At 37.5% G+C, this 22563-nt stretch overlaps 1 protein-coding gene across 5 annotated transcripts in view; it reads left to right on the top strand.

Moving 5' to 3' along the window:
- The window catches only part of GABRG2 (gamma-aminobutyric acid type A receptor subunit gamma2), a gene marked incomplete at its 3' end in the record, with an annotated part of 72435 nt that overhangs the window by 8293 nt on the left and 41579 nt on the right, over positions 1-22563 (top strand). For 3 of the 5 annotated variants that reach the window (XM_082006301.1, XM_082006299.1, XM_082006298.1), the window contains exons 1-3: positions 16239-16374; positions 18028-18095; positions 19068-19288. In XM_082006301.1, the coding sequence (XP_081862427.1) occupies positions 18054-18095; positions 19068-19288 (263 nt within the window). In that variant the 5' untranslated portion in view covers positions 16239-16374; positions 18028-18053. Of the gene's footprint in view, positions 1-16225; positions 16375-18027; positions 18096-19067; positions 19289-22563 lie in introns of those variants that run through there. The other 2 variants (XM_082006297.1, XM_082006300.1) reach the window with 2 other exon arrangements.

The raw sequence follows: 22563 nt of genomic DNA, 5'->3' as shown, positions 1-22563 counted from the left end.
GAGAGTATTTTACCAGGGAAGCATTGTTACATTCTTGCCCTGATCTTTTGCTCTTAGCTTCTGCTATTGGCATCTGACAGATGCAAAATATATGGCATAATATATAGGTGATGTGACACAGAGTATGATTACTGCAAGGACAGCAGGTAATAGAACTTCAGTAATTTATACAAGAATCTCAATGCAACAAATTAGTATCATTAAGGAAGAAAATCACTAAAGTGTAAATCAGATTTTCTTATCTACAGCATCAGTTCTATTTTTTCAGATTTAGTGGAAGGACATTTTCACACATATTCAGTAAAGTACAACACAATGCGTAGGCCTAGCTGTGAAATCTGGCCATTGTATATGAAACTAAATATTACTCTTACAAGATAAAATTTTCATCTGTTCGCAGACAGCCAGCAAAAGATTAAAGAAATAGCATTTTTACAAAGCCTAAGCCAACATCTACAGATTATTACCAGAAATAAAACATCAATATACAGAAATAAAAACAGATTTAAAAGAAATGAAAGATAATAATGAGCATTTGGAAGGAATGGAATGAGAAGAAGATATCTACTTTTTATGCTTGCATTAGCTCTTTCCAAATGATGCAAGTAATCATGTATGAAATTGTATTTTTTACTGAATGTCATCTTGGGCTTTGGTGTGAACCCTTGAGATGAAAGGGTAGCTTTTTTCTGAGCTATTTATCATCTTAAGCTTTTTTTGAATTCTCCATGTTCTACAGAAAAATACCTATGGTTCTACACATTGATGAGAAATGCATCTAAAGAGGATCTCATGCATACCCAAAACAACCTTCTGACAGAACTCCCTGGAAAGCAGTGGGTTATATGAGAACATGAAAGTTTTCCTTCAGTAGTGATTTGATGTTATATTGTGTAACACAAATAGCATGTTCTGGTCATATAAAGCTTTTGTTAATCTGTAGTAAGATATCTTCAGACCTGAACAGAAATCTGCCTGCTGAGACAGATTGAGGATTATCTACCGAATTCCACTTTCATTTTATTCACTTAGATTATTTTCCAAGAGAGAGAAAAAGAGATAGAAGGAGAAAGAATGAGAAAGAGAACAATTAAGAACAACTAATATTAATGAGATAATGCTAGAAAGCCTTGCTAAAATAACAAATGTATTATTCAATATATTATTAAGTAATAACGGACTTCTGGGACCTGCTGATCTATGTATATGTTTGAAAAAGCGAGAGAAAGTGTGTCACCAAACCAGAATGAATTACACTCATAATGGTCAGACAAAGAGATCAGTAATCTCTTGGCCATTTCATGTACATCCTATGAAAAGGTGGCATAAGATGTACTCTGCTTTTCTGCAGTAAATGGAGAGAGAAGCAGAGAGAGTAACTCCCTTGCTGCAATAAGTAACTTTGGTTGGAGGAGTGGTCATGCTGTAAGATGGCTTGGAAAAGAAGATGAGGCGTGTGATCCATGTAATAATATCTACACTGCCCAGAACTGTCTTAGTAGCTGAACTTGAAGAGTAAAAAGTCACCTTTTGGCTTCTGTATACATTATTGAAATTATGCATTTTGCTCCTAAAGGCTGTGAAGCTGTGAAACCAAATATGTTTGAGTATTACAATTTTGTTTGTAATGTAGTAAAGGAATCACTATTTTTTTGGAAGGTAAGGATTTGAAAGAGAGAAAAGTTACGATCAGTAAAATACTTGGAGGACGTTAGAATACAGTATTGCTGCTTTTTTATTGGACTAAAATAATTAACTAGTATCAAAGGCTGCATTGTATTGAATAAACATATTGGATATATGTAATCTCTTTGGGGCAAGGACAATCAATATTACATTAATAATGGCTTTTTTTTCATTTTATTTCCCTGGTTTCTAAAGAAAATGCTAAAAAATCTCACTAAGCTGCTTTAAAGACTTAAAGCATGCACTTAAAATGACTTAAAATCTTAATAAAACTCTAATACAGCACATGAGATTAAAGCTGCCACAAATCTTTAGGGCCAAATTCTTAAATTCCAAGTCCAGCATAACTAATGAGACTCTGAACACCATGTTTAAGAGGCAATGGTGAGCAACATGAAAATATTGTTCTCTGTCACTGGTTATTGTGATACAGATCTCACAACTCTTCCTCCTTGATGTACAAAGGTTATAACTAAGATAACACTATTTCTCCCAGGTGGGGACAGTATTTCTTTGCTCTCATAACATGCCACCACTGCCTATTGATATCCAATCACTTTTATTCTGGGTATATTTCTTAATAAGGATTATTTCTATGATGAGTTCCAGAATTTACTATTCAGTCATCTAGGGATTATATGTGTGAAAACAAACCCTATATAGATTTGATTTTAAAAGGGAATAGGAATAATTTTAGTCTTACGGATTTCAAAAAGTGGATTTCATTTTAAGCTTTGAAATAAAATTAACCTTTGGCCAGAAACCAAGAACTTTAGCTCACATAGTAACTTTGAAAAAGTTCTGAGTACATGAAGGCTTTTGGATAGTATTAAAACAGAAAATTGTTTGCAGCTTTCATAATACAATTTGTTAAGGAAGAAAAAAAAAAGGGGGGGAGGGGAAACATACTGTGTCTGAAAAATCAATTCTTCTGTTATGGTCCCCAAAGCACTCTCTCTTTTAATCTCTCTATAGTAGATAAGCAACAGAGGTGATTAAATTCAATGCAATATATATTCAGATTTAAAAATAAGAAACATCTCTGCAGTTGTTACCTGCATATGCAGTGTTCTGAGCTCCTCAATAAAATAGGAATGAAAGGGTTTAATTAAAAAATGCATAAGCTTAATAGTCAAATTATGTACAATCATAAAGAGTACATATTTTAAAAAGGACTTCTCATTTTAGTTCACCTGCAAGAACTCCAAACAACATGTGAAGAATATATTTCTTTAACAGAGAGATCATGTCTGCAAGGACACCTTGGGAAACTAGCTGAGGCAGCTAAACTGGGTTCAGTTCTTTAGGCTTTAAACATTCAAGCCTTCATCCAGGAAAGCACTTTCACTTGTGTTTAAATGTTTACCAACATGGTTTTCTGCACCAGGATCAGAACACTGAACAGTTGGCAGCATGAAAAGTATAATCCTGGAAAATCTGATAAATATACACTAAAACTGCCAACACTGCCAGCAAGTGCATTCCAGTTATGTCCTCTCTTTTAAATTATTTCACTGGTAATGTCTCCTGGAAAACTGTGGGGCTTGGAATAGCACCTGTTATTTATTTAACAAATTATTTTGAGGTATGTTTGCCAAATTCCCCAGGGATTCAGGAGGATAAATGGCATGTAGAAGTTTTGCTTCAGTGGCATCCAGTGGAATTTCTTCTCATCAATACTCTGCCAGTTATTCTACACAAGTCTGTAGCCCACAGAAAGCTGCTGGAGCTCTAGCAAGGGAAACTGAAGAGGAATTTATCCATGTAGGAGATATGCTATGATTAGTAAAACATCTTTATCCTTCCTTAGCTTCTGCTCATGTTCCATTAATTTCAGGGGTTTGCCCTCTTTCCAAGTTTTCAGGTCTCCATCCTCACCTGATGGTCCCATCTGGCAACCACTTGAGTCATGGAAAGACTCTTCCTGTTTTTAAAAAGTTCCTGGTTATGTAGTTTGGATAAAATCCACAAAGGACCAACACAGTCTCTGAAGCATCATGGTGCCTTCTCTGTACCCATAGAAAATGGTGTCTGAAACCACCTGCATTTTGCCAATTTTAGTTTATCCTTAGTTGCCATCATGTTTTGTGTGTCTACTGTCATGGTTTAATCCCAGCCAGCAACTAAGCCCCACACAGCCACTCGCTCACTTCCCCCTGGTGCGATGGGGGGAGAATCAGAAGGGTAAAAGAAGAAAGGTAAAAAAAGAAAACTCGTGGGTTGAGATGAAGACAGTTTAATAGGGAAAGCAAAAGCCACACACACAAGCAAAGCAAACCAAGGAATTCCTTCACCACTTCCCAGCGGCAGGCAGGGGTTCAGCCATCTCCAGGAAAGCCGGGTTCCATCATGTGCAACGGTAACTTGGGAAGACAAACATCCTCACTCTAAATGTCCCCCCTTTCTCCTTCTTCCCCCAGCTTTATATGGTAAGCATGACGCTGTATGGTACGGGATGTCCCTTTGGCCATGTGGGATCAGCTATCCCAGCTGTGTCCCCTCCAGCTTCTCGTGCACACCCAGCCTCCTCGCTGGTGGGATGGGGTGAGAAGCAGAAAAGGCCTTGACTCTGTGTAAGCACTGCTTAGCAATAACGAAAACAACCCTGTATTATCAATCATCAACACTGTTTCCTGCACAGATCCAAAACATAGCCCCATACTAGCTACTGTGGAGAAAATTAACTCTATCCCAGCCAAAACCAGCACAGGCTACCCTAAATATCTTCATGGATCTTGCTGCAGTGCTCACAAGCAGTACAATCTACATCACACATAGTCAGAGCTTACTTCTCTTCAAGGGAGCCCCCACAGCTGGGAATGGACTCGTTCAAGATGACCTAGTAATGTCAGATGGTAGCAGCTGCCTATCACTGCTTGGTCTCGTATCGCTTCACCTTTAAAGCTTATTGCTGTCAGGGCATGGTGGATGCCCCGCAGAGTGCTGAGAAAGGGCAATGGAAACCTGCTGGGGATCTGGACATTGTGGCCTGAATACATGGACGTTTTGGTTTACATCTGAAACTGCCTCTGCAGCACATTTAGTGGATCCTTTGATTTAGCCACAATATAGAGCTGCAGGGAAGACTTGGAGAAAAAAAAAGTCCTCTCATATAGTCTTTTGAACTGAAGGAAATTTTTTCACCTCTGTATGCCTTTCTGTACTTCGTATCATTATCTGTAGTATCTTCTGCATTCTGTACTATTCCATTACTAAACATATGTTGAAAACCTAGTTACATGAGTCTACATCTCCTAGACCTTAATGTGGTTTCTCCCCTCCAGGAATTTCAGAAATAAATAGGTAATAGTTGTGTCTTATAAACTTGGTTCCCAATGCAGTTTTTCAAAATAATGTTTATAGCTACATTTACTGCTATTTCTGACCCCTGTAGCCAGGTTCACACATTAATCAAACCCACTCTTAGCTTCTGCTTGTCCTGGGTTATTGTTCTCATTCTTCCCATTTTTTTGAGTTATGAGGCATCCATCTTTCTCTATCACTGAATACCATCTAATTATAAAATAAGCTTCGAGCAGCTTTCTCTTTAGAAGTTTCTTTTCTTTTGCAAAGACAAATGTCTCTGATCATAAGCAGAACAAAGACAAATTATAAAATAAAATTCTACTACATTGATGAGAGATAGTAAAAAATGCCAAAATATTTCTGGAGGAAAAAGAAAAGTCTTGGAGATATAGGTTTGTATGTGTGTGAAATAGAAATTGCTGCTATTTTCCTGCTGTTTTGACTAGCCTTAATAGTCACATTTAAATATAAGGGATGGGAAGATAGGCTTTGCAGTGATCATTATGCCTAGCCCACTCAAATGTCAAAAATTTCAGAGCTAGGTAGAATTTGCGTGTTATATGCCTTATATTTTATTTATTGGAGACTAATAGAAGGGCCAAAAAGAAAGAAATAAGACACTGAGTGAACCCATACAGAGTTTCTTCTCATTAAAATAAAGTTCCAGAGTCACCATATTATTTATTAGTTAGCACTATTAAAACAATTCACCATTTTTCAGAAAAAGATTTTTGAATTCTTGCCTAAAAAGCTGAATATACTTAATGGTGAGATTTTCTTTCTATAGAATAGATACCCAAAGTATGTGTTTTACATCTTTTTCTGTACCCTGGCTTTTCTTTTTGAAATTGTGTTCCAAAATATTTGTCATAGTGGGGCATAAAGAGGAAAGGAAGATGTAGCTGCTTTGCATCAGTATTTACCTTGGAAGGAAGAGTATGTAGCCCTGCAATACAGCACTGCCATTGCTAATGACAGGCCGCCATCTTTGCACTGACCTTGCAAGGCCTCAGGACAGAGGCTTGTCAGGCCTGCTGGGTCTGAACTTTTCTTGACCTGCCCACAGCTTTATTTTACTTGGTTTAGCTGCCACAGCAATTTCTCTAATTGACCAGGGGTCTATGGCCAATTTGTTTGACTTTTTGTGTGGTACAACCATAGTTCTGTTTAGGCAAGAGTAACAAGCAGTGACTCTGTGAAGAATGAGTTATTTACATAGTGTAGAGAAATACAAGCCTACTTCAACCGCAGAGGCCTTGAGAAGTGGACACGAGATGCAGCAGAGAGGGGTACAGGCATGGGGTGACATTGCCATTGAATAACCCTGCCTGGGTGCATATTACAGCAGAGGTGCTAACGATCCTCACCCAGAAGCGAGGATGCTCATATGTGCAACAGAATTAAGGAGACCCTGATATGGAGCCATCCCACTAGTACCAACCACCAAGGAAAGTCCATCAGAATTCCACAACAAAACCAATATAGGCCATTTCATCAAAATAAATCAATTCCATAGGAGCAATTCAGGCACACTTGTTGACAATGTTCCTACTCAGCTGACATAGAGACATTAGCTTGCCACTTACATTCTTAAAAGTATCACACATCTACCCTGTTATCAGAACTAAATTCCACATCCACCCCTGCACAGTATGTTTTATGAGCACGAGTGCAAACAGCGTCTTGCATGATATAAGTTGGTTTATGTGGGAACACGTGGGTTACTATTGGTTACCATGCATTAAAAAGGAAGTTAAATCAGAAGCATTGTTTAAAAAAAACCCAACAAAAACCAGTTTAATTTTCACCATTTGCTTACACGTATTTTATGAATGAGTTAGCTTCATGATCAGTTAAAGATATGTGTATCAAGCAACTATTTTCTGTTCATTCAGCTCTTTCTTCAACACACATTTCTACCTAATAAACATTTCAATAACGATACTTCCATGATCTGAAAGAAGCAAGAATTAAGAATATACTCAGAATAAACTTATGCTGATTGTAAATGTTTTTGACTGGCTCCCTAATCATTCAGGGTTTATCTGACCCACCCGGTTTACCAAAGATATGGGCTATAATGTTGCTGATAAGTGCGATGGAAGTGTGATTTCCAGCAATGCAATGTCATTTCCCAAGGCATGGTTAGTGACTGTTTCTTCCTCCACAATGAGATGGTTTACCATCATGCCTAGTCTTCACCAAACACAAATAATAAGGCACATTTATGTGCCTGTATATGTTGTAAAAATGGTTTGCACTTACATGCAGAGATGATATAACTTGGCTTATCACAGCAAGTAGAAGGACACTAGTGCTTTAACTGGGGTAAGCATTCAATGTTCCTGACCCTCAGTCCGACACTGGGAACACCACATTGTGGTGTTTTGCTGTACACTGAGACATAGAAGACAAGAGTGAAAACATTCACTGGCAGATTTAATTCTAATGAGGATTTATATTCAGTTTAACTTGAATTTTAAAGCTTACATCTGTAGACAAAAAAAGGTATTCTAAATCTCAAAAAAATTCTCAGGAGGGTTACTTAACAAGTAAAACCGCTGACATTTCTTGCATCTCACATTTGTTTTTAAACATTGACAGAGAGTGATGTGAAGATGACTACATCATGAATTCCAGAAGCGACTTCCTTCTGGGTGAAATTACCATGGTGACAAAATAGAGAAAAAAATTGTGCAAGTATTCTGAAAAGCCATTAATATAAGTACCTCATAGGGTATTACACAAGAAGAATCTTTATTCTTTCATTTTTCAAATCTAATTGAGCAATAGGATTGGGGTTTTTGAGCTAATGTTGTTTAAATAGGTGGCTGGAAGGCATCCATGTTTTCCTAATCTTACTCACTGAGAACAAAATTAAGCTTTTTGATCCTCTTGTTAATTTACAGTGAGATTTTAGAGCAATCTTTTCTAAAAGCAATGTACCTTATTGGGGAAGAGAAATTACATATGACAATAACAGGTGACATTACATACAATAAAACACAGCCAAAAAAAATAAAGCAAGCTCACAGTAAAAAAGACCTAGTCAATCACATATTAGTAACGGCCATTAACTTAACTCTTTCTCCTGAGTTCTCCCAGCTATAGCAGAAATCTGCAGGAGCTGAGTAATAGCAACAGGCAAAAATCATGCTCCTAGTGCCTTAGATTTCACATGCAGAGATGCGTAGAACAGTTTTAAGAAATTAAGAAAGAGGAGAGAAGGGGATGGGAGGGGAGGGAAGTGGAGAGAAGAGGAAGGCAAACCAAAAAAATAGACCTTCTGAGGTTCACATAATTCCAAGGTGAATTGAAATTCCTTTTCCAGTTAGATATAGCTAAATAATTTCAGATGAAGTACAAGATAAACTCAAGCTAACCCTACGATGCAGAAGAATATCTGAATGCATTTCTCCCTTTTCTGTTTCTACCTAATGCTTTCCTTCACTTGCCACTAAAACGAGTAGCCATAACTGCAGTAAAGATACATGAGTAGATTATATAATCTCCAGTAAACAAAATATAGGAAATTATATTCATACAAAATTCCAGCTCAAAAAAATTTGAAATAATCATCTTAAGTTATGGAGGCTTATCTGAATCATCTGATCACATCTTAGACTCCTCCAGACTTCTCATAACTATAAATGCTGCACTTTCAAGCTCAGGCTGTTCAAAATGAATGATGTGTGCTTGTTTCTATAATTACGTCTCTTGTTCCGTACTGGCTATACAAGTTTGTTTCATCCCCCTACATTTTGCTCTCCTCCTTGGGAGTAGCATATATTTCCTTTCCATGCCCAGAAGTTTCATACCGTGGTGTAGCTCAGCTTTGGTCAATCACATCAGTCTGTTCTGATAGATCTGAAGATAGAAATCCTTTATTAACTTATTTAACCTACGTGCCTCAACTTTCTGCTGGAGAAACTAATTCTAGACTGGGTGCCACATTTCAGCTTTTGGTTCTTTGCCAGGGCTGCTAACACTGGTCCCTCTTACTGCTAATTTTGGTGACAGTTGGCCCTGAGCCCATTTTGTTGGTACTAGAAATATTTTAAAAGGGACAATAATCCTTAGGCTCTCTCATGACTTGAATTCAATCAGTTGTGCAATGCAAAAATTGCACTGCAATTTTTCAGTACATTGTGCTATAAAACACAGTAAATACTACAAACCAGATGTTTTATTTGTAGCACTGTCAATAAATGCACTTTTTTGAAAAGCATTCTCATAAACTTACAGGAAGGAAACAAAACTTAAACCAAGTTAAATTTTTCATTTTCAGCCTTTCTGTGTAAATGTTTGCTGTAGCCACATTCAGCCAAATCTGCAAATATGGAAAGTAGATACTTTAACTATAACTACGAAGGGCTAAAATTTATGATATGATAAGGTGCAGTAGCTAATATGGGTGCATGTCTTGGGGAAGATATAGAATGACTGTAAGATAAGCCAGTCTGCTATGATTGACAGTTTTATAGTGACTAATACAAAAACATTGCCATGTAGTATTTTAGAAGTCTGTGAAGAGGTTTAAGAATTGGATTGCTTTACTCAAAATGGCTGACAAGTACCAGTGAGGATACTGTGAGTTGCTGAATGACTTGAAGGCAGACGGTAGAACCCACAGCATGATACTTAGGTGCTGTGTTGCCAGGTATCATCTTATTCAGCAGAAAGCAGCGTAAATGTTCACAGGAATCTGGCTGGCCTTTAAATCTCAATGTAGGCATAGTTTTCAGAAATTGTTGGCTGATTGCTGGCAATCTAGGGCCTTCATGTACTGTGACTGAAAAATCATCTGCTGGGAGTACTCAGCAGTGCTACTCTAGTGATTTCTGGGTTTTTTGGAGACCCGTGTGCCTTACCTCCACTTAATGTTAGTGTTTCAGCTGTACTGATTTATCTATGAGAATTGTAGTATTATTCTAATATTTTTTTTCTTGTATACTTCAGTACCTCTGTGACGTAGGAATGACGGAAAAACTCAGCTTTCTTTTGTTTTTAAGCAGTGATCATTTCATGACAAGTTTTTAAATACTTTACACAATTTGAACAGTTCATAGTACGATGCAGCAGTAGCAGTTGCGGAGGAAATAAACTATCTTCTACAGGTGACATACCTAAAATCCAACCTACCCAAACCATTAAGTAGAGGTAAAAACTATTTTCTTTCTCCTTGTGAACTTCTTCAGCCTCCTTCACTACATGACTACATCAAGTGGCCAAAACACAGCTAATACTCCCTAGTGGCCAACACTGAAACAAGGTTTTTCTGGCAACACGGTGAATGTAGTATTTCAGGCTCTTCTGGAACAAAGCTCCATCCAGGTACCAGAATTGCAGTCTCACCAGCACCAGAGCTCTGGGTGGAGGGAGCAGGACAACAAGACACTTCCCATGTGATTTCTTAGCCCAAACCTCTCAACACAGTCTCCGTTTCCTTTTATGGAACTTCTTATAACTGACTGGATCTCCTCTTTTCCTCGCTAAGCAAAGCATTATTCTGAGTTTCTGTCTCTGAGGTGCGAATCAACTTGGAATGAGATTAATCTTCACATTACATGATTTACAATCCTGAGAAAAGTGAAGGTTGGGTATTGTGATGAATATTTAGTAGTAAAAGAGAAAATATATACTATTTTTATGGTAAAGATAGGAGCATGGTCCTGGGCACAGCCTTGGGATTTAAACAATAAATATGGACAGAAGAGAAACACAAACAGGGAGACAGAATTCAGCATACAGCTTTGTGAAAACATTTTATATTTCAATTGAGATGATAGCTTTACTTAAAATATGACTGGCAGTCATCAAGAGAGAATTTAGATAGATAGATTTCCACAGACACTGTAATCTCCTGCAAATACGTTATTCTATACATACTCATATGTCACATCTGCATACAGCATCTCTGTATCCACAGTGAGAACTTGGAATATGTCCTTCCCTCACACTGACCATATTATCATGAATAATGTATGACCTATAGGTTAGGGTAATTTTTTATGCACATCAGAGAATGAATTTAGTTTGACTATTCATTAAGTTAAACAGTGCTGTTAGGTAAAATAGCAAGCCTTGTTTCGGTCCTTCACGAAGGGGTAGAAAACGGTGGTGCTTTAAGTGGAAGACACACTGCGTGCATGAGCAGTTTATTAAATCTTTGCTGTAGGCTCCGTAGCTTCTATAGCCTACTTGGTATAAAAGATGAAATTGGTCAGAATTTTTTTGACAAATAAACCTAAGGTTTTAATTAGAGTTAAACTAATTAGTTGTTGGCTATTCAGTACTGCTTCAGGTCTTTTTCTTTAGGCGCTTTTTGTCTACTCTGATTGTACTTGTAAACAGCAATGCAATAGCAGGCAGATTCCAGCAGGGATAATTGACTCTTATGTGAAGTTTCTTAATAGAATATTTAGAAATACTTAAAATTCATTTTCTATATTTTAAAAAGTTAAAGGACAGAGCTACAGCAGGTACAAATTGGCATATCTTATTTAAAGTCACTGGAATTATAGAGATTTTGACCAGCTAAATGTATCTGAATGTTGAAGACTGAGCAGTCATGGTAGGTTTTTGAGTCAGAGAAGAGTATCATTTCCCTTCTACTAATTAAAACAAATTGTGAAAATCATGTTCCTGTGGATTAGGAAAGATTTACCTTATTTCAAAGGGATATCCTTTGTGAGTTACTGCTCACTAATGAAATAAGATGTGCCTGAAAAATTATGGCTGCTCTCTGTGATTTTAAATAATGTATAGTGTATCTTTACCAACATATAGAAGTGTCTTTCCAAGAAATGCTACGTATGATCCTTCTGGAAGTTACATTATAGTGTCTGATATAGAGATGTCACGGTACAGCAGATATCATCAAAAGTTATAATGTTGACTTTATGTTACCAATTAACTAAAACACAGTAGTTTTGAAATAGATAATCCACCCTTTATTTTGAACTTTGAACTAAAGAATTTAAGTCAAAAGGCTTGAAAGAATAATAATTTAAGACAGCTAAATATCATTAATGTAATTATTTGTTAAATTTTAGTAAAGTTATGATTTTTTTAATGTAGGTATCAATCTTACTTCCATGGAAATGAAAGCAAAAAAGAAAAGAAATCATACTGAATCTATTAAAAAGAGGAATGGATTCCCAAACTATAACGTGGACTTCCATGGCTTTGGACTGTTAAGAGAATAGTGTATCAGCACATTAACAAAACCTTTAACTAATTGGCTTTGCTGTGTTTCTGGACAAGGTTCAGAAAATAAGATGGAAAAAAATTATTTTCCTACCACATCAGTGATTTTTCAGCAGAGATATCCCCTGGGACTGACTGAACTGATCTTTCTACTATTTCAACTTATTTCCAGTAAAGAAATAATGCTGTTAGCACTAAGGAGTCTGTAAAAGTGGCTCTGCCAATTAAATAAAGCATCTTTTCATTAGTTTTTTATCCCTTGGTTGGTGAACCCAGTTCTACCTGCAGTAGGTACCTCTGCCACAGATGTTACACTTGCTCCACGAATGATTGAATGTTGCCCAGGTGGTACTGCAAAAAATTTATGGATGATGTGCACTAGCAAAGATGTGGAGAATCCAGTCCTGAACATTTAGTTTGTGTAATCTCAGTTTGTCCTAAAGTTACATCTCACCAATGAGCACTTGAAAGAGCTACATGAATGTTATAAATCAAGTAACAACTTCATTAATGAATTAGGATTAGTATGTGTATTTTATAGTGTGGAAGATAAGAAACATGACTTAAAACTCTCTTTAGCCATGGTAAAAACCTCATTGGCAGAATGAGGTTTGCATGTAATTGTAGAGTGAGATACCAGTTCGCAGTTCTTTTCACATTGTATCAAATTTTTTTTTTAAAATATGACTTAATCTTGTGCTGTCATCAACCCACAAATATTCTCGTAGTCCAAATTAATGCACTTTCTGACCTGAATTAATAAATGCTTACTAACATACAGTGATTTCTGCCCTCTGTCTGCTTTGTGAAGATGTATTTCAGGTACTTTGACACATACAAAGAGGCCCCCTGAATGTTAGGCACACTCATGGTTATATATATACATGTACGTAATTACAATCATAGCTACCTCACACAGGCATAGCTGGCAAACCGAGCAGGGATTGGACCAGATGACCTCCAAAAGCACCTTCTAACTTTAATTACTCCATGACTTGAAGTTTCAAGTTTGGATTCTGACCCGCTCTTTTCCAATTAGGGAAACTGGCTTTATGTAGAGCAATCTTGCACACACCTTGCAATGGCATTAATATCAGAAGTGGGAACATCTCAAACAGTGAGATTTTGTATCAGTGTCTGAAACATTAACTTCCAAAAAATTGTACTGTAATCTGCAAATAGTTAAATATATGTTTCTTTGCATATGTATATTACTAGCTTTGAAAACTTCTAGCAGTCATAAAAATAACGAGATTTCAATATGCATTTAGGTATAATCTGTGCTTTACCAAATTTATTCTGAACAGTAAAAACACTTGCAAAATTTAGACCACATAATCAGAAGGACTGATCCAAAAGTCTTAAGGAGATGAAAAGGGTTTTGTTATTATAACTTTCATTAGTATTAATGACATTGCACAGCTAAAGCCCTGCTCATCTAGATAGAGATGCACCTCTGGTTGTTCTGGCTGGTATGCAGTTTTACACAGACACTTAGACAACTGGATACCCATGCTAACTTATGATCCACTTGCAATCCAGATAAAAGTGGGAATTCAGTGGGCTTTTTTCCCTAGTTACACTGGCTACATTTCCTCTCCTCTCTCTCACACTAATCTCATAAAGCATTTGCTGTTTTTTGAGATTTGGAGTGCTAAAATGGCTTGAAATGGCAGATGAGCAAACAAATAGCTATTTCTTTCCTACAAATAATTACCAAGAGAAAATGGAAGTTTTAGTGACTGTGGGCTGCTGTTCAATAAGATTGTTCTAGATTTGAGACAAGTCCTAGACAAAGGTACTTTTTCATCTTCTAATCTTGCACTGTCCAGTACACCAGGCTCTACTAACTAGCTGTTTGATTTTTGAAGCTTTCTCATCACAACGTTCAGGGACACATTGCCTTTGTGAAAGAATATATTTGATTTACTTTTTCTTTTCCATTCAGAAAAGCTATTCTTTTCAGAGAATGGATGTTAGTTATAATTAGTTATAAAACAGGAGTATGGTTTTTTATACATAGTTTTTTTCATTCACTTTGCAAAGACTGAAAACATATAATCTAGTGCCTTCTGCTTGCAAAGTCTGTATTTGGAAGGATTTCCTTTCCTGCAGGAGGGGGAACCTTGCTTCAGTTACGTTCCTTTGAATTACAGTTAGATGTTTGAACTCTAGACAGCTGAATAAACAAATTTCCCCAACCAATTTAATTATCCTGACCTACCTGTCAGTACCAGCAGAATACCATGTAGCACATTGCCAAATAAATTTCCACTTTTGATTGCCAGTAGAACACTACAGCTTCAGGCTTATGTAGCCAGAGGGAGGAGGTTGGGTTGCCTATTCTTGAACTAGGAAGCTGAAGCACCCAGATGCATATCGCTGGCACAGGGTGGGTTAGGTGGTGCCTGGAGGCTGCAGTCAGTGGTACTCAGTACATGTAATGAAGGCATGGATTAACCTAGCTTCACCAACAGCTTCCAAGCTCAATTCAACGCAATGCAAGATGGCTTTTATGCATGCTATGCATTCCTAGTTGCTACAGCCTTATGCACAGTCTCAGGCCACTTCAAATTTCACTGTACCTTCAGCACCTCGTGCGAAGCAGAGCCTTATACAGAGAGGCATGGACGTATGTGGCTCTTTCCTGGTAGAGAGCGCCCATGGGGAAGAAAGAAGCTAAAGCCTCTTTCATAGTTAAGTTGCATTTGTGCAGTTGGCTTACAGCTCCCTAATGCCCAACACAGGAAAGCCTTCAGGCCATCCACTAGGCATAAGCAGGCATAAGTAGGCATAAGCAGGATGCAGCATGATAGCACTATAGGGAGGAGTGTCAAGACCTCAGCTGAGCGAAGATCTGTGTAACAGAATGGCACTCTCAGACTCTGTGACTAGTCAACCCTTCACTATTACACCTATGACCATGGTCAGCTGTGTCTACTTTCAATCTTTTGTGACAAACATAAGTTCCAGCCCCCATAAAAATCTATTTGTCTTTGTTCTTTCTCAGTTCTGTACAGATTCTGGCTGAAACAGGAAAATAATTACATTTTCTGCTTTTGACCCATTTGTATCCAAACCCCACCCACTGGCCTAAGACATCTGTAGTATTATTAAGATTTTTCTTATCCAGTAGTGTTCAAACTTTATCACAGAAGCATATTATGCAAAAAAAACTTACAGTTGCCTAGAACCATTCAGCTGATTACCACTTACATTCTGAAATGAAAATATCTGATTATGTAATATTCTAAAGTAGTTTCTATGTTCTCCTCTAGAACTGGGGGCACGGATTTTAAGAAAACAAAACATTCATTAAGGCTAGTCTACACATTTCTAATTCCTAACTTGCCCTTTTTACTGTGCTAAGCAGGTTAAATTATACTACATCAGCTGTCATACTGCTTGGTAGCAGAAAAAAAATGTAGGCAGACTTTTTATTCTCTCTGGGTTCAGGTTAGCAAAAGCGAAAACGAAAACCATTGGCAAAAAATTGTGCTGAACTTTCCAAATGCACAATAAGCTCAAGTTCATCAGAGTGGAGAATGACTGTGTGACAGTTTGTTTGATTGAGTCTAATTATTGGTCTTGTCAGTAATGTGTTGCATCAAATTGTTCTCTCAAAGAGAAGTAATGCAACAACACTGTGTACATACTAAGTGATATTTTGGTGGAAAGTTGCATAAGCTAAGTGACAGTTAGATTTGTTTCATAACAGGTCCCACCTGAGTCAGTGAGAGAAAAAATAGGCATACCAAAGGTGATAAGCACTGATGTTCCTTCAAATAGACAGAATATGATCTCAACAGTACTAAAAGGAAATGTTGCTAAAGTGAACTGTAACCTCAACTGTTATGTGACATCTTTACTGGGAGTGTCCTAAATTTTATAAAGCAAGCAATTTTTCAATGTTTTGTACAGTACTATTAAAACCTGAATTAGGTGCGTATTGTCTCTGAGGAGGTTGCCTACAAATTCATATTTTTCAAGGCTTTCCATTTCTTAATTTTTATTTCTTTAATAGTTCCACCCAAAAGGGAGATGATGATTATGAAGATTACACTTCAAATAAGACTTGGGTTTTGACTCCCAAAGTCCATGAGAGTGATGTCACTCTTATTTTAAATGGCTTGTTGGAAGGATACGACAACAAGTTGAGACCTGACATAGGAGGTATGTTGGTTTTCTTTTTAGACCACTTCTGATTAAGCAGTGAAGAGAAAGAATTTTCATACCATATTATGCTACACAGGAAGCAGAATCTATTCAATGTAGTTGTGAAAACAAAATACAATACAATAAAACATCAGTGGCACGAAAAGTAGTAGTGATTTTGTAAGATGACATAAATTAAGATTGCTAAATCTATCCTGAGACATCTAAGACGACTGTTGTGATTTGCTGATTCAGGCCGCTTGTAATGATGCACCTGCATAGGAATGTTGGAATTTAACTGTTGGGGACGGAGAAAGCAAGTTTTTATCTTCTTTGTATATTTAAGTGAGGGTGTTAGAGAATCGCAAATAATATATTGGAAAGGAAGGTCAAAACGAGGATAATGCAGCCTGATCCTTGCATGATGTGACGGACACAGAGCAAGCCTTGAAGAGCAGCAGGTCTGCCTTGACTGATGCGGCATGGGGCCTCGCTTGCACAGCAGGGCAGGAAGTGACTGGGGAATGGGGCACAGGGGAAGAGGGCCACAGAAGATAACCGCAGCCAAGTAAGGCTGATCTCCCTAGATTTCCCCCACAGCCAACGTGAGCATATACACCCACGCTTGGACTCAAAATGGAAGTCTTATTTGACTGAATCACCATTTGCAGGAATCTTCCTTTCCACTGATTATTGAAGGAGCACAAAGAGATAAATCTCCCTGAGTTGCTGCAAGTCAGTTTGAGAAGGGCCCATGTGTGCACAGGACAGGCAGACAACACCTCTGTAGAAGAGGATAGAGCGGTAATAAGATTATAGAAAAACGCAAAGAGAATTCACGGATGAGGCAGGCAGAGGATAGCAGAGCGCAGCAAGGTTAATGAAGGAAACTGTTTCTAACAACTTTATAGAGGCTTACAAACTAAGGAATTTTTCACCATGAGGGATAACATGAGTATTTAACCTTCAATGTATGTATATAGTGTAAATTAGCAGAGGAATTTGTCTTATTCTCCCAGTCCAAGACTTCAGAGAACAGAAAGGAATTAAGCATTCATAAAAGCATTTGGGAAAAAACAATCATGTTTTAATCAAGGTGTATAAAAATAATAAAGCTAGAATAGAGTAATTTCAAAACAAATTAATCAAACAACTGTTTTTCATTCCTATTTTAAAGCCTTGAGTTTTATTTTTACTTTGGGCTCATGAAATTATTACCTACCTACATCCATCTCTGCAGGCAACAGCAGTCATGTTGCATTTGGCATTACAATGTAGAACGAGTTATGCAAGACAGCATAAGAAGAAGTTTGCTTTCATTGATAGTGTGTTGTCAGATGTGTTGCTGTGACCTGACACAAAATATACATACTCTCAATCATATATGACTCACTCTAAGGTAACCACACTGGTTTCAGTTTGTTCTCATAGCATAAGTGAATTTGTTCAGATAGAATAAATGATATAAGAATTTGTCTCAAAGTGCCTCCAACTAATTCCAAACTGGAGACATTGCTGCAAATTTATATTTATTGTATATGCACATTTAAATGTGAGGCAACCATAGCCATACAAGAGAGGTACTATAATAATCTTTCGCTTGTATTTGACTTCCATGTAGTTGATTTTGACCTTCACTCATATTACTGATTCTTCTTGTTTCTCTTGCAGTTAAACCGACAGTAATTCACACTGACATGTACGTAAATAGCATTGGGCCTGTGAATGCTATCAATATGGTAGGTAAATGATTGCCAATTTTCCTACAACGTTTACTTTGTTACAAAACCTCCATAATTTTTCACATTACAAAGTTTCCATTAATTTTAATGTTGACCTATATTATTTTTTAAATCTCATTATTATTATGGATGTGAAAACTATATGAGCTGTAGATCTCTATAAGACAGGGAAACTGAGCTGTATGCTGAAAAAACTGTAATAATAACAGTTTTACATATTGTCACATTTTTATGAGCTCTACTTTAAAGTGCTTTGTGACAGTTTAACTCCTGTAAAACTGAGCCTCCAGATTGCTACAAAATAAGGAAAACCATTCACCAGTGATATTACTACTTTTGCCACCAAGAGGTAAAAAGAAAAAAGCCTAGATTCTCTCTCCTCTCCTCTTTCCAAAGTTCCTGCAGAAAAATTTAATTATATCTTTGTACAGGTGAGGGAAAGCGGTCTAGACTTAGCAGAACGTCTCCTTTATTCATGTAGTTTTCATGTTTTGAAAGAAATCTCAGATTGCCCTTTTCCATTATGGAATTCTCTTTGCAGCTTCTGGCTGCCCAGTGGTGCAAGGGGAAGTGAGACTTCACCACTTCTGCTATTAAAGGGGAGGCAGAGGCAATTAAGGCAGCCACATCAGCTCAAATTTTTCCTGTCCTAGATCTAAGAGAATAAGTAATTGTTCTCTGACCTGATCAGGCATGTGTTGAGGTGTGGGGACACAGAATTAGAAAGGTGCATATTCAGCTGCATCTTAGTTTCACCCGTCAGTCGGAAAACAACACAATAAATTGTTTTTAAACAAAAATCCTTGGTAAACCATGCCCTCAAAAATTGACAAAAAATTGTTTTTATCAGTTCTAGTATCATCTTTTGTAGTTCACTTTTTTTTCATGTAAGATTAAGGAAAGCATATCAGGAGTTATGTGAAATGCTGAGTGCTATATTTTCATCGGTATTTCTGGTTAACACAACAGGAATATACAATTGATATATTTTTCGCCCAAACGTGGTATGACAGACGTCTGAAGTTCAACAGCACTATAAAAGTGCTCAGATTAAACAGCAACATGGTTGGGAAGATCTGGATACCAGATACATTTTTCCGAAATTCCAAGAAAGCTGATGCTCATTGGATAACAACTCCTAATAGGATGCTCAGGATCTGGAATGACGGCAGAGTGTTGTACACATTGAGGTATTTATACCTGACTTTAATTTCACTTTCTCTAGGGAAAGCCAGAGAAAGGTCCTGTGAATTCAGGTAATTTGACATTAACCTGAAGAAAAAAAACATTGTTTTTCCCTATTTACTTATGCATACAACCCTGAAAAAGGGAAATATTCAGAAGATGTAACTTGCATGCAATTTATTTTATACTGGCACAGTAAAGAGTTTTATTTCTTCCTATAGACTGTACTGTCTTGCTCCACAATAGTCACATTCCTATACTAAAATGAATATAAGCAGTCCTATAGTAATTCACCTTCATTTTCAGGTATGTTTTATTGTTCGGCACTGGTTTGGTCCATAGTGCCTTTTACCTTTTTATTGAGTTAAACTGATGAATTCAAAGTATCCTTGAATTAAGTAGATGGTATAAAAGGAGGCATTATATACATCAGAGACCTCTTATTCTGAATTGATTACAATTTAGCTAGATGAAGCCTAGACCCTGCAAAAGCATTTCATTCCTCAAATATCTTATGAAAACAAGGATTATCATTTCAGCATTGGTCATTTAAAGTTTAATCCAAAACCTACAGATATGCCCCGTTCCACTAAAATTTTCATGAATCTGAACTTGATATGCCCATCTCCAGATTTCTCAGTCACGTGTATAGCCTTTCGAGACAGATGACCTTTAAAACCTATCTTTTCAATAAGTCATGCGCATGCCTACATTTAAGTGAACATATGCAATATATAACAATTCAAATATCATATTCCTAATGGACATAAGATACTTCCTAAATGTGAAAGTCCTAAGTACATTTTTTTTAGGCTTTCTTACATGTGATATAATATTTGGTTCTATGTAAAATGTAGATAGCATTTGTTCAAGAGAATTTATGATTTTAAATGAGAGCACAGAATCAGAGATGTTAGATGTAAAACAAGCTGAGTTTTATACTGCATTTACAGTGTTTTTTTCTGCTTTTGTCTTATTGGGTGCCAAAAATAAAGTTCTGAAAAAAGTACACTCATAATTTTAATGAATAGATCTGAAGCTTTGGTTAAGACAACCTTTTAATGTTGCAAATGTTTCAATTACAAAAAGGAGTTTTATTTCATAGTTATTTTACATTCATTACACATTGCATTGCCAGAAGAAATAAGAGAATGATCGGAATGGAAATCCAGTGCAAATCAAAGTCAGCCTGATAAAAAAGATCCTAGGTCCACTTTTGAAATGTTAAATTTGGCCTTAGCTACACTACTGTCTCTTTGGATTTCATTACCTTTCTTTTCAAACCCCTCAGTTTCTCTCATTAGAAAGATAGAACTTAGAAACTAAGTCATCTGCTACTAACGTATACTTAGTTGTTCCAGTGAGTCACAGCAAGCACCAGTAAGGATTCGACCTGGATTAATCCAGAAGTAAAATGTGACAGCATGATCACAGATGTGGGATTCTGTCCTGAAGAGGAGAGGGGTCCAGAAGAGCTGTTTGATTTTCTCAATCATGTCCTCCTAAGCTCAAGAACAGCCCATCCTGACCAACAGGAAATCAAGAAAAGTTAGCAGGCAGTCTGCATGGATCAACACAAAGCTCCTCACAAAACTCAAATGTGAAAAGAAAATATACTAGTGGTGGAAGCAGGGACAGGGGACCCAGAAGGAATAAAGAGATGCTGCCTGAGCACTCAGGGACAGGGTTAGAAAAAACAAAATTCATCTGGAGGCAAATCTGAGTAATGACATGCAAAAAGGGTTTCTACACATACATCCTAAGCAAAAGGAAGACTAAAGAAAATGTGGGCACACTGCTGAATGGAAATGGGGACCTTGTCACAAAGGACATTGAAAAGGCCAAGGTACACAATGCCTTCTTTGCCTCAGTCTTCACTGGTAAAACCCTGCCTTCAGCAATCCCAGGTCCCTGAGACCAGTAGGACAGTGGAGCAAGGAAGACTCACCTTTGGTGGAGGAGGACCAGGTACAGGCTGAACAAGTGGACATTGAGGTGGATTGAATATGCTTAAACTGCCAGGCGCAGAGGGTTGGGATCAGTGGCATGAAGGGCAACTGGAAAGCAGTCACCAGTGGGGTACTCTCCAGTTTTGTACTAGGCCAATACAGTTTAACATCTTCATTGGAAGATGGACAATGGGACAGAGTGCACCCTCAGCATGTGTGCAGGTAATACAAAACTGGGAGGAGTGACTGGTAGAGGGACTGCAGCACACTGGAGAAGTGGGCCAACAAGAATCTCATGTAGTTTAACAAAGAAAAATGTTGTCCTGAACCAGGGGAGGAATAACCCCTTGCAGTAGTACAGTATCAGGGTTGACCAGCTGAAAAGCACCTTGCAGCAAAAGTCCTGATGATCCTGGCGGATGTTCACTATGAGCCAGCAAAGTGCCCTTGAAGCAAAGGCAAACAGCATCCTGGACTACATTAGGAAGACTATTTCCAGCAGGTTGATGGAGATGATCCTTCTCCTCTGCCCAGTACTAGTGAGACACATCTGGAGTGTTGGGTCCAGTGCTAGGTTCCCCAGTACAAGAGGGACATGAGCTGACTAGAGCAAGTGCGGTGAAGGCCCACGAGGGCTAGGAGCGCCTGACGTGCAGGGAGAGGCTGTGACTGTACAGCCTTGAAAAGAGAAGGCTCGGGGGATCTTATCAATGCGTTTAATGTGGGTGGGGGTAAAGAAGGCAGAGGCTGGAAGGGGTAAAGGTGGCAGAGACATAATCTTCTCAGTGGTATCTAGTGATAGGACAGGAGGCAATGGGCTTCCTGAAATACAGGAAATTCTGTTTAAACATAAGAAGAAACTTTTTTACTGTGAGAATGGTCAAACAGGAACATGTTGCCCAGAAAAATCCATGCCTGGAAATGTTCAAAGCCTGGATTGTGCTTTGTGCTGAGGAATGAAATATATTCAATTCCACAAGAGAAAACAAATTAAGAACAGCAGTAAATCTGAGCCTATCCCAAAGTCAAACAGTATTAAATATATTCATTAGAGAAAAGGCAATATCAAAGAAAGAACTTAGAATAGTTCTTTGGATCCATAGTATGACTATCTTGAAATTAAATTGAATATGATAGAAATGAGAAGAAAAAGAAAGAGCAATAATATTATCTCACAGAATCAACTCTCCTTCTGTGTCACAAACAGAACTTTCCCTAGTTTCAAAGGAAATGAGATTTGTTCCTAAATCCCTAATGCGGAAAAGTTTCCTTTTTACTTCATTAACTTGGTGGCTAGTGGTCACAGCATCCCTCTGCATCCTACAGTAGGA

The sequence above is a fragment of the Phaethon aethereus genome (genome assembly GCF_964289735.1).
Source record: "Phaethon aethereus genome assembly, chromosome: 14".
Taxonomy (NCBI): Eukaryota; Metazoa; Chordata; class Aves; order Phaethontiformes; family Phaethontidae; genus Phaethon; species Phaethon aethereus.
The sequence above is the reverse complement of the archived record's forward strand: the minus strand, read 5'-3'. Positions and strand labels throughout refer to the sequence as shown.